The following is a 13398-nucleotide window of genomic DNA, read 5'->3' as shown; positions in this document are numbered from 1 at the left end:
CAATGGAACTGTAGTTTTGTTAATGTAGTCTTTTAGAGCTGAGAAAATTCAGTTATTTCACAGCTGGACAAACAGCTCGCTTAAACTACTCAGGTGTAAGAACATGTAAAGATTTAAAGATCATTATAGCTTTTCACATTTCTCGTTAAGTACTTAATTTTCTCCACCCAACAAGACCCCTTGACAAAAACAACAACAAGATTTTACCATATAAACAAAACATAAAAGGAAATGTCCGAGGTTTTCAGTTCGCTATCGAGGACGTTCCCTTAATTAAATACACAATCCAACTATGATAAAAATGTAATAATTTCAAAGTTTTCTCAGTTTACTTGTAAAAATGATAAATCGTTGGCTTTCCGCTATTTCACCATTCAGGGAGCGCGCACGTTCTGCTGTATTCTGACAAACAATGAATGAAAATTAACAGTCAACCTTAGCTCTTGGCTGTCTAAACTTAACTGAATGGTTTGAGCCCGTTTTTATATAAGAAAAAATTCAAAGAAGCTTACGCAGCGTAATTAAGACCATTAAGTCCGTCAACAGTCTTAAATATAACCTTTATTTACCCTCGGCAAGTGCTAGTGAGGCCGAGCATTAAACTTCACAAACCAATAATTTAAATTGAAAATAACATGGTTAAAAATCCCAAATGGCAGGAGGCAGACCAGCTGACTTTTTACAAGCGCGGCCTGGGAGTTGAACTTTTCAATGTTTTACTAGGGAGCTTAAAGGCCTGGCTAAACTTGGAAATATTGTTGCGGAAACAACAATCTTCCCTAGTTTAGCCAGGCCTTAAGCAACGACGACGCCAACGGCAAAGAAAACGTCACCCGAAAAATATATCTTTATTTCATTTGTGCTACTTCGCGATTATTTCAACTCGTTCAACTTTTACAAAAATGGCAAACTATCCAGGAACCAAATTGGTAGGACTGGCGTACAAGTTAAGAAAGAAAATGAAAAATTCACTGCCGTGCGTTCACGTTCTCCACAAAACCTTAAATGTGGTCATTTCACGTTGTTGTTTTGCAGAGGACGGCAAGGAAATGTACCAAAATGTAAGACACACGTGCAGAGTGATTGTTTTGGCTCATTAAACCTATTGTTTTGCGGCGTTGTCGTTGCCGTCGCCGTCGTCGTTGTTAAAGCTCCATAGTCAATCCACGTCACGAGTAACCAGTATTTCCGAGAATAAAATGAGCATTCGAATTCCTCTTTGTAATGTCCGACATTTGAATGGAATGTTGAACATTTCTCTGGAAATCTTTCCAAAAAAGATGCATTAGCTAAAAAAAAAGATTCAAAATACTTAAGAAACAGTTGTTATTCTTGAAATACTTAATGCTATAACATAAAGAAAAATTTATAGCTTTATTCCGTCAATAAACTAGGGAAATTTCTTCTCTGAAATCTCGTTGGCGATGTTCAAAACTGACATATAAATTTCAAAACCCCCTTCAAATTTCAAAAATACCGATCACGCGTGACGTGGATTGACTGCAAATAGAATTTGTATAAGCTAAACCCTAGACCAGCCACAAGACTAGGAAGGTTCAGACAGTTGAGCAATATGGCCACAAAAGTTCGTAAAGACCGTCATTGAAAACAGACAGGCCTTTGCGATAGCCTTCCCTATTTCGACTTCAGTAACAGCGGAGTCTTTTTTCCCTTAACCACGCAAGATCTAGGCTTTAGGGAGCTTAACACAAAGGTAGTAAAAGTCTGAGTGGGCTTCAAAGCGCATGCGTCAGTGTTGTTGTGGAGGAAAATAGGCCTTGCACCATTGAAGTTCAGTATGTTTTGGAATACTAATTGATTGATTTAAGCGCACATGCATTTAATTAGTTCTCGACTCTTCTCTTCAGGCGAAATCTCGACTATCAAGATGTGTTAGATAGCCTTAAAACAAAGGGAATATCCATCAGAGTAGCCTCGCCCAAACTTGTCATAGAAGAGGTAAGTTAATATTTCGTAGTCATGTCCCTTCCCCACCCCCACCATTAGCACACCAATAGGCTACTACCGAGTTTCCTTGTGCCTCATTATGAAAGCGAGGCTAAGTACAAAGCTTTTGGTATAAAAATTAGGTTTGTTTGCAGAAGAATGAAAACTAATTTTCTTGATAAAAACTGTGCACTTAGTCTCGTTTTCATAATGAGGTTCAAAGCAACTCGTACAGATCGAATTGTTTAGAAGAAGTAGAGTTACTGCTGATTCTGATTCTTCTCTGTAATTAGAGAAAAAATGGATATTGCTGGAGATTGATTGACGACTGCCATCCTTATTTTTATTTTCAGGCTCCTGAATCATACAAAAACGTGACCGATGTAGTCAATACATGTGAGTAGAGATATTTTCTTTCCTCCTTCAAGTGTGTCCATGAAGTCTTCGTTTACTGGAAAGGTGTTGTGATTTATCAAAAAACCCATTACCCCTGTAAGCCCCGTTATCAACATGCTTATTCTCCTCGTTGTTTTCCATTAATTTTGTCTGCTATTTGTTGGGAGAAATTGTTTAAAGATCAAGATATTTTTTATTCTTTTTCATTTTCGTTTTCCGTCCACACGGATACGCATCGACGAACGCATTCGCGTGGACTGGGCCCAAGTTATCGGAATTCAACTTGTGTGAAACACACTTAATTATCCAAAGTTTGGTTGAGTGTAGGATGAAGCATCGGTAAGGATCAGAATTTTTGCCGTGTCTGAGTCAAGGAAATTGAACAACAAACACAGTTTTAGTGTTAAAATGCTATTTTTTTTTTCAGGTCATGATGCTGGGATAAGTCAAAAGGCGATCAAGCTAAGACCAATTGCCGTTATTAAAGGATAAACTACGTGCTCACGTATAAACGATTGTGCAAAACCATGCTTTGTAAGGACTGGATAACTATCCTTCCGGTTCTTACAGTATTGTTATAAGGATTGAAAAACTATCCTATTCGACTGCCTGTACCTACAGCCAAGAAGACAAGGGCGCTTTCCATATGCCACAACTGGCCGGCCAGAGCGTTCAGTTCTCCAATGGACTGTACTGATCTGAAGGATAAATTTGATCCCTGTCCTTCGAATTTCTTCAAAAAGCACCTTCCATTTTCAGAGTGATTTATTTCTTCAAGATTTTGCAGTACCATCCCTTCAAAATGACGCATTTGATTTACACTGGCCAGCCAGTTCTTGCAAATGGAAAGCACTCTAAGATATTGTGCGCCAAAACAGTGGTGTCAGAGAAGCAGAATGCTGTATTATAATAATAATAATAATAATAATAATAATAATAATAATAATAATAATAATAATAATAATAGTTTATTGGTAACCCTCTCGCAGCCTAAAAGGCTGAATTACAAGGATGGTCAGTTACAATAGTACAAGACACTACGGTATAAAGACAATCAGATAAATAATTATATGATTGGAACCACCAGACAGCTATTTAGACAAATAGCATTTGTTTGAAGTTGGTCGCGAAACGCCAGTATTGTTTTATATATTGGCTGTAAGACAATAGATCATATTTAAATAAAAAAAACTCGTTAGCACTTTTGTCAAATGTCTACAGTGAAGTTCTCTTCTCAAACAGCGATCTCCCTTTGGCGACGAACAAAATCATGTTTGACTTTTTTGTTTTTGTTTTTTTTTTCAATAGTAATAGTTTATTGCCGGTTTTCCTGCGTGAAGAAGACTACAGTTTTCCCTATCACGCCGTAACAAATTAAAATTATTAAAATTGAAACAATTTACTGAATGATGTCAAGAGTTTGACGTTTTATAGAAGATATATAAAGAAACAACTTGCCCATGTCTCAGGTCTAGGCAGTGTCCTGTACTTGAGTAATTTCTTCAAATATTCCACACGAATTGAATGAGTTCAGTACGGAAAAGCCATATTTGTTCCCCTCCGAGGGGCACAAACATGGCGGTCGGAAATCAAAGCAAACGTCTGGAGTTAATCCACTTTTGCTGTAAAGGCGATTACTTTTCTCTTGTAGGTTATTGCATATCCGCATCCGCATCGACATTTATCCAAATGCTAAACCGCCAAGACCGTTGCAAATCGCTGGAGAAGATGAAGTTTTTTTTCATAAGGCAACTTTGACCCGGAAGTCATCGTAATGTCACGCCGGTATAAAATCAAAAGTATAAAGTCGAAAATTCAACATTCTTTACTTTCAAAGTCAGTGAAGGACTCTATCAGGCTAAAAAATTCGGGGAGAGATGTTTTCAGTTCCGTCTTAAGGGGGAAGTGTTATGGGGTTTTTGACGCTTCTGTATGTCAAAAATGGTGAAATAAGATCTTCACTTAGCAAAATAATTCCAGAACAACGAGAAGAAAGGAATCAATTCATTTATTGAAAGGAACAACTCGTTATCTATTCTGGCGCATTTTGGAAACAACTCAATGCGAAAACTTGCAAAACGTCAGCCTAACGTTTTTCAAGTTTCAATCCGTTCCGACCTTTTCTATCTCTGGCCAGAGGCACTTATCGACAGTTTTATGGCCCTGGGGTGATAATTTATAGCAAAACTAGACAATTCTATTTTTGCTTCTGTTGACAGACAAACATTTTTGAGTTTTGAAATGACATCGAATTCTCGTGACACTTCCCTTAAGCTTCATGAAGATAAAACATCAGAAGGTTTCACAACCTCGTTCCCAGGGTCTTCTTCCCGGCGGGAAGAAGAGAGACCCTGGGAACGAGGTTGAAGGTTTCACGGGTTTGTTTTTAGAATTCAATGACGTCACATGAAAACCGAGAATGCAATGATGGCCTTGCTGGCAAGCATGCATGGTGAAGACAGTTGCCATAGCTACAGCGTGCTAAAAAATACATCTGAGAATCTCAAGACACCATCGAATAGCGTTTGACTCATCCTGATGAACGGTGTGTTAGCATGTCAGCAAATGTCCCTTGGGATTTCTAAAGTTCTGTCTCACGTCATATACTACTCATGTTCCTACGTCCAGATCGTTAACGTTTTATACGCCATCTTTGACAGAAAAGATAACCTTTTCGTTTTCTAAAGTGCTCGCTGCTCGCAAGAAAAATTAGACAACTGCTCGTGCTCGCAAAAATAAACACACTGCTCGCATGCTCGCAAATGCTCGCTAAGACCATTCGACACCCCTTCGTTAGCCTGTGTAGCGGGTCTACCAGTACAAATGTAGATAACAATCGCAAGGAACCGCATAAGGCCACCTCTATAAATTTCTGCGTTTCCCACCAGTACCCCCTCCCTCATGTTATGCCTTACATACAAATTAGTAACCCTTTCTAGATGTTCACAGTTAGCCATTAACGACGTCTTCAATTAAATAGTGTGATAGGGATGGATACAAAACTAGCGGCGGAGATATAGTCAAGGCTCCGAAGTAATAGATCCTTCTCCAAAATGGCGGCAACAGATATGAATGATCTAAAATTGAACGAATGAAAAACACATACCAGCACTGGAAAGAGCACCTTTACTTCAATAACCTCGCAAAGTTTCAGCATATTAGGTGTTATATCAGCTGAGAAAATGTAAGATGAAATTTGACAAATTTACTGATATTACACCTGATAATTATGCTGCATTTTTGCAGGGTTATTAAAGTAAAAGTGCTCTTTCTAGTGCTGGTATACGTTTTTAATTTTAACTTATTTGAATTTTCGGCCGCCATTTTGGAGAAGGGTCTATTATTTATTTATCTCTTAAATCGTCTTAAATTTTTAAATTGTCCTAAACTATTAAATTGATATATCAGCTATTCTGTTTGGTACTCCGTTGTTGTCGTTGGAACAAAATAATAAACTTCAGCCTGAACTTTTTTTTTGAGGAGTTGGCGCATGAGCTTGGGTGACAATGTCTCTTTAAACACCCGTAAGGAGTTCTGGGCAATGAAAATCAGAAACTTTAAATTAACATTTGATTAATTTCTTTATTTATCCCTATATTTATTTATAATTTTTAACATCGTATATTTAGTCACTTATTCCTTTTACATAAGCAAGTACAAATCAACGACAAAATCGGGCGTTTTGATTGGAGGTGTCAAGGCACTAATTTTTTTCAAGGTCAAAATTATAAATTATTCTAATATTTTTTTTATTTTATTATTAGCTTTGCATACAACAGAACACAGTGTTTACAATACTACACACTACTTACAGTGCTTATAATAATTTCAATCTGATTTGCAATCTGAATATTAACAACATTTTTTTCTACTAACAATACTTACTATATTTACAACCTCACTGTATTTACCATTCTTAATAATACTCACAATATCTACACTACTTACAATCTGTTTCAATACTAACAGTATATTTACAATACAATACAGCCTTACTACAAGTCTTACTATACAAGCTTAATTACTTACAAAATTGATTACAAAAATCAGTAATGAATCCCACTGGGTGTCATGGCTACTCAAATACCCAGCTTCTATTTTGATTTGACAAAAAAATTATTCGAATATACTGTCAGATATAGCTCGCTGAAGAAAAACGTAAATAAAGCGAATACTTTTCGATTTTATCGTTGATTTCCACTTGCTTATGTATTGCCAAACCTTTCTTTGGCTTGGGAATTGTCCAATAACCTGCGATTCAGTTTACAAAGATGTTGTAAATTGATAAAATTGTGTTAACTGTACGACAGGCTTTGGAGCTGGCCTGTTCATAGTCCCTGCTCTGCTTGTAAGCGACATTCGAGATAAAGGCCAGAAGAGCATTTTGCGAAATACAGCTCGGAATCGCTTTTTAAAGTATATCAGCATCCAAGGATTCACTGCGCTGTTTGCATGTCCACACCAGTAACACACCAACATGACGTAAGAGGGCAATACACGATATGACCACTCATAATCGATGGTCAAAATCACGTGATAGACATGCGTTGGAATCCAACATAGTGCAAACGCAACCACAATTGCGATGGACATGCGTATGACTTGACGTTTCGTTTTGTTCGCGCGACGTCGCGCTTTGTCATGTTTTATGGACTCACCTGGTGAACTGTGCGCCTTGAGTTTTAGGCAGACGTACCCATAAAGAAAACTCATTGTCGCAAATGGCAATGCGAATATGGTGATCACTACATACAGGTAAACGCCTCTTAGAGATGATTGAACAGGCTTCCCGAACTGCGAAAATTTCAAAGCAAGAGTAGTTAGTTGTCCTTCCTTTCTAACTTTCGGAATGATTAACCACGGAGACATAAAACACATCGAGATCAGCCAGATGCATGGTACAAGAATCTTTTTGTTCCTAAAACGCGGAAATTCCCTTAAGGAAAACACAATACTGAAGAAGGAATCAAACGAAATAGCTGTCAAGGAGTAAACAGACGCCATTTGCGTCACGTAGAACGTAAATACCACCAACTTGGCAAGGATCTCGCCAAATAACCCATCCAGCCATCTTCCTTTCATGATAATAGACTGCAGATTTTGAGGCATCACAACCACAGTGACAAGCAAATCCGCCACAGCAAGGTTTACGTACATGAAGCTAGTCAAGCGCCTTGTTTCGGGTCTTTTGTAGAGAATGTATATCACCAGGATATTCCCCACAAGTGCCATTAAGATTGTGATACTGTACAGGATGATCGCTATAAGGTCTACCTGAGTTAGGGTCCCTGTGGCATCAGTTTTGTTTAATGAATCTGAGCCTGAAAGAGAATACCGGTAAAGCTCTTGAGGCGATGACTATGGCATAAACAAAATAGACCATTTCTGAGTTGCTTTGGACCTCGTTATGTAAACGAGGCTAACTGCAAAGCTTTTCATATGAAAATTAGTTTTGTTTGTATATATAAAACCGTATCAAAGTCAGGCGGGACAACAGCTTTATTTCAAATTTGCGTGATATCCGCAAGGATCAATGTCACTCGAGAGAGTACAAATTTTAGAAAATTTTTCTTTCTCTCGCTGCCTGGGTCTTAATGACGGAATGATTCTGTTACCTCCAGATTGTAAAAGAGGAATGTTTGACGCTTACGTGGATATCTAATCTACATCGAATGGTTAAGATTTTCTCTGGTAAACAGGCGTCTCTTTGTTGGCGATCGAGAACATTTTACAGGGCTTTTTTAAGTAATATCGTATATAGGGCTGAGAGTCTGGGCCTAGAACTGGAAAACGCATGCTCAGAGTGGGCTGTAACCGCAAATTCGAAAACTACATAAATTTGGCGCATTTTGATGCCATAATTCATGAGGGTTTTGTTAATGTTTGGGTTCGTAAAACGGGGTTTGAAGTCAGTGCTTTGGTGGCTGTACTGCTTAGCTCTGCTCTATGCATAACTGCTACAGGGGACGAATTCGACGGGGGAGGAAATACACTCAAACGGCTGAATTTTCCATCGCTTACGTGTTCTGTAACTTACCATTCAGTTGTGAAGACATCTTCCAACACCTGACAATGATCGAGCGCGCGCTCAACTTTCCTGACAACAGAAGTAAGCATTATAAATACCTCTCTTACTAACCGAGTTCGACGAGGTCTGTACTGTAAGTTCCGGACCGAGTTTTTCCCCGTTGATTTATGGTTTCGCGAGTTGGCCCATAAATCAACGGGAAAAACGAGGATCCGTAACTTACAGTACGGACCGAGAAAACGAGGTTAGTATGATATTTAATATATCTCTGAGATTAATCGAGCTCACGGGAAAGGAGCAACTTTTCAAATTTAGCGGGCCTTAAAGTGAAGTATAGCCCGCAAAACTGACCAATCACACCGCGCATCCTTACTGAGAGATATCATAATAATTTATGATTGGGCCGCGTGTGGCAAGGGCCATTTTTTTCAATTTGAAATCCATTTCCATCCCAGCCAGCTGCAGCCAAAGATAGTTAATACTAGTGTGTGAACACTAAAAAGGTTTTAGTTAATAAAACTGAAACATTATTTTAACTTTCCCATCGAAACAAATACATTATCGGACTATTCAAAGTGACACTATTAAAAAATAGGTGACACTGCTCCTTTTAGTGCTAAGCCATGAATTTCCTACTGTGCAATTTTTCCCTAGTAAGGAAAGACCATGTGAGGCAAAGAAAACAAATCTTCGACCATGGCGGGAATCCAATCTTATCACTAGGACTAACACTTAAGTGGGAAATTTTGGGGTTCACTGATCCGTCATCTGTGTCATGAGTAGGAGTGCTAGCGGCTAGAGGCACAACACTCTGTATTATATCAGTGTGCTCTTGACATTCACATCACCGCATTTAACACCAATATCATTCATATCTTACTCCCGTTTGGCCTCGTAGCTTAGACGTTGGAGCAACTGTTGATCAAATGAGGAGTTTTAAACTTTTAGCGAGGTCGAAGATTTATTTATTCTTTGCCTCTTGCGATCTCCCATTTCCTTACTAGCTAGGGCTAACTCTCAGTGGGAAATTCATAGGTTCACTTTAGCACTTTAACATACGCTGCAGAGTTAATCTTCTGATCCATCATTACAATCCAGTATATTGATTTACGAATATCTTTCACAACTTATTTAAATTTTATATATCGTGTCAGGAAAGACTGGTTTTATATTACGAGACCATAACTGGACTAACAAACAAAGAACTGCCGGCGTTCGTGGTAATAAAAGTCTCTCGTTGAGTTTGTTGGGATATGATGTAATTTTGTTACAAAAATGTGCGAGTTGCTCGTTTAGTACGTAGGGTGAAACAACAATGTTTAACAAACTACGACAATACAGGGAAATAGTTTGTATCTATTATCTATTTTAAAGGGACAACCATTTCAGTTGTTAGTTTTATACATCCGGCACAGGGCGTGGTAGGACTGGATCGAAAGTTTAACTGTGTACTCTCCGGCTACGCCCTACACACAACACAGCCGTGATTATTCTCTTAAATTTGGGATGATTAAATCTTGAACAAAGCGTTAGATTTTAGATTATTACTTACCTCTTTGGCAAAAGATCGTGTTGATCCAAATCTGTCACGGTAAAGTGAAAATTAAAGCAATATAGGATGATTGAGCGTTCAGTGCTTTGCAAAGCGTGTTTTAATATATCATACAGACGGAAGTCATTGTTATTTTAGTTCGATGATTATCTTCCGATCACAATTGCATTTTCGAGAGGACAATTTGCGTGACCAAAAGATCAATACATGTAAATTTTGCTGTTTAATTCTCTTCAAATAAATAAATAAATAAATAAATAAAAACAGCGTAGAAATGAATGTTCTCTTTTATCAGTGGTAATGATTTAGCCGCTTCTAGCTCTGAAATAAAGGGCGACTGAAGTTTATTTTCTAAATTTATCATACCAGCGGAACTCATTATTATTTTTGTTTGATGATTATCATCCGATCGTCAAAATTGCATTTTCGAGAGCAAAATTTCCGTGACCAAAAAATCATTACACGTAAATTTTGCTGTCTAATTGTCAGCAACTTTAAATATATTTAATCAAAAATAATGAAAACAACAACAGTTGAAAGGGTGCAAATTATTTATCTAGTCAATTTAAATAAATAAATAAATAAATAAACAAATAAAAATAGCATAAAAATGTATGCCCCCTTTTATAGTAATGATTTAACTGCTTCTAGCTCTGAAATAAAGGGCGACTGAAGTTTACTTTCTAAGTTTGGGGTGATTCGTTTTCTAGTTTCAAGGTTTTTTGTTTTGCAGTTTTGAGTACCAAGGCCGGCGCAACAGATTATTCAGAAAACAATCATCATTAATTCATCTCTGTCTATCTCCGTGCTGTGATTGGTTCCTATAGTGCAACACTTTCAGCAATTTATTCACAAAAGACTTCTTTAGGCTTAAATAAAAAAAATTATGATTCGACAACTGACGTATTTTCCAGAACAACCTTCAAGCTACCCAATAAAAATCTCACAATGTGCTTTCCAAAAACACCTCGTTACAGCAGACGAGCACACTCAATTCTTTGCGACTCCTGATCTAGAACGGGGTATCCGTATTTGTCGATTTAGGGACGGTTGTAGTCGAACAGTACGCGCGGACACAAGCATCACCGAGTCTACAAAGAAATGTTGATTGGAGAACGCACGCTTTGGCAGTGTTAGAAAATATCCCCAATTTAGTTTAGGTAAGATTGCCGGATAATCTGTTGTGGCTTTCGGGTTTACGAGGGGTAAACATTTAATGCGGTTGTGTTTAGCATTTGTGTAGCCCCCCACACAGACGTTCTTAGGGGTTCGTGGGGCAGGAACGCGTGACGAACCCCTAAGAACGTCTGCGCGGGAGGCTAGCATTTGTGGGAATCATTAGGAACGATAACATCAACAAGCCCGTGCCACCTTATGACGAGGGAACCTGGTGGGAGTGTTTATAAAGGTACGTAATTCGCCAATATGGCGGTTTCTTGAAGTCATTTATATGCTACAGAAAAATGTTTCGGAGGTAAGATATTGATACGGCGTAATTGTTATAAGTATGAAGAAAGCAGAATTTCATTAGTTAGTTAATTAAGCTTAAAGTCAGGTGCGTGATAATTGTAGAATTGAAGGTAACTTGCGTGGAACGTAACTTTTAATTTTAGTGGATGTAGGCGGAATTTAGGTTGTTGTGGGGTGATTTAAGGTTACATTATGGTATTGTGGGTGTAATGTTAATACAGTCGAATCCTTTCCATATGGACACCGAAGGGACCATGGATAGTGTGCATATTAATGGGTGCTTAAGTCAAAATTACCCATTTTATTGGAGTGGTCTATGGTATAAAGATGGGCTCAAGAAGCATTATGTGTCTGGACTAACTATCTTTTATTGTTAATCGTATTGAACGACTTATAATGGAAGATAATTTGTTCAGGTGGATAATGCATCTTATGTATGTCTTTATACTACAGAAAAATAACCAGACGAGCAAGAAATGTTTGTGTAAGTTTGGCCAGATGATAATGCATCCTCCAGTATACATGCATAAAGTAAGAATAGCGTGTTTTATGTGCCTTCGCAAAAGATGGGGTTCATTGAAGACAAAGTTGACGAAAGAGTGTCTGTGTAAGTGCGGCTAATGTCCTATGACAATTAAGTTGGTGGGACAATTAGAAAGTGTGTTGTATTTAAAAAGCACTATGGGGTTTTCCCAGGGAAAAGAGACAACTGTGCCTAATAACAGTGTGCCCATATTAAGGGGGTGGTATAAAGTGGGGTTTGGTTTTACTCAGATTGGTCTCTGTCATGAAATTGTTCCATTTGTATATCTTTGTATAAAATTCCACACCCAGTGAAAGAGGACATGATTTATTAGACCTTAATCTTACTATGATACTGTCAGTAACAATGGTTTTGTTGATAAATAAAAACTAAGTTGGTAACATCAGTTATTATATTGTGTTGGTTTTGTAATTATTGGGATCAAATTCTAAAGTTAATTGCTTAAAAGCAATTTTCTGGATATTATAAACTGCATATCAAAGGGATTTTTTTCTTTGAAGTACCAATTAATGATTGGGTTTTTCTGAACCCTGTATTATGCATGAGTAAAAGTACTATTTCTTGAAACATTCTTTGTTATGGGTTTACCTGAAAGCCAAAATGTGAAATTCATAATATAAAAAAAGAATTTTGTCAACGGTGGTATTCTAAGGAGTGTATACAACATGTGAGCTACCGAGGTATGCCACGCAGACATGCGAGGCATGAACAAAAGATGCGAGGCATGTGAGGCATGAAGAACGCCCAGCATAAATGCTAACCGTTAAGCTAAGCTGGGAGCTATTTAAGCTAACCTGAGTGCTATTTAAGCTAATTGGAGAGCTTTTTAAGCTAACCAGAGTGTTTTTAGGCTAACCTGAGTGCATCCCACGTCTGCCTTGCATGCCTCGCTGGGTCACAGATTGTGCATCCCCCTATTCTAAGGCAGTCTCTTAAAGTGAAAGACTCCCCCGTTTTTTGGAAAGAGTTATACCTAGTAATTTATACTGGAGTAAGTAAAAAAGGTTTTTGATAAGTGAAAAGACAGCTTTTGATCCTATTGATAAGTACCAATGTAGCAACTGTTTTATTGTTAGATTGTTCAAGAAAGATTACCTTACAGCGGCAATTGATGAGGTCTACTTAAGGACTTAAACTCGAGTCTTGTGGAGAGACAACATTAGACACTTGCAGTGACAAAAATAAACAGTTTTTGTAAAGATGTTCACCTTTTGGTGTAGATGATTTTTATGTTAAGCCTTGTTTGATGTTATACCATATCTTTTTTTGTTACTATTACTATCTTTTTATTCTTCTTTGGCCATTGTGCATGCAATTTTGAACCCATTTGATCATGTTTTTTAATCAGCAACTTATCTCTGATTGATGAAAGTCTTTGTACATAAATAATCAGAACTGCTGGGACTTTAACTGCGAATAATAATTTGTCATTTATTACTATTCCCTTTTGTGTAACTATAC

General features: G+C 37.7%; 1 protein-coding gene and 2 long non-coding RNA genes across 3 annotated transcripts; 2 read left to right on the top strand and 1 right to left on the bottom strand.

Moving 5' to 3' along the window:
• Window positions 1–1747: 1747 nt before the first annotated feature.
• LOC146478815 (uncharacterized) lies at window positions 1748–3243 on the top strand. The gene is made up of 3 exons (XR_014865041.1): window positions 1748–1959; window positions 2301–2343; window positions 2771–3243. It is a non-coding gene; the product is annotated as an uncharacterized LOC146478815 (long non-coding RNA).
• Window positions 3244–5986: 2743 nt separating this feature from the next.
• Window positions 5987–8491, bottom strand: LOC146478814 (mu-type opioid receptor-like). Its single transcript, XM_085111516.1, has 2 exons — window positions 8381–8491; window positions 5987–7664 (listed from the first exon to the last, which is right to left on the bottom strand). The coding sequence occupies exons 1-2, from the start codon at window positions 8397–8399 to the stop codon at window positions 6607–6609; spliced, it is 1077 nt and encodes a 358-aa protein (XP_084967642.1). The 5' UTR covers window positions 8400–8491; the 3' UTR covers window positions 5987–6606.
• Window positions 8492–11277: 2786 nt separating this feature from the next.
• LOC146478813 (uncharacterized) lies at window positions 11278–13398 on the top strand. The gene is made up of 3 exons (XR_014865040.1): window positions 11278–11397; window positions 11847–12000; window positions 13014–13398. It is a non-coding gene; the product is annotated as an uncharacterized LOC146478813 (long non-coding RNA).

This window comes from Pavona decussata, unplaced genomic scaffold, assembly GCF_977016875.1.
Source record: "Pavona decussata unplaced genomic scaffold, jaPavDecu1.1 SCAFFOLD_62, whole genome shotgun sequence".
NCBI classification, from domain to species: domain Eukaryota; kingdom Metazoa; phylum Cnidaria; class Anthozoa; order Scleractinia; family Agariciidae; genus Pavona; species Pavona decussata.
This window is presented reverse-complemented; position numbering and strand designations above follow the sequence as displayed.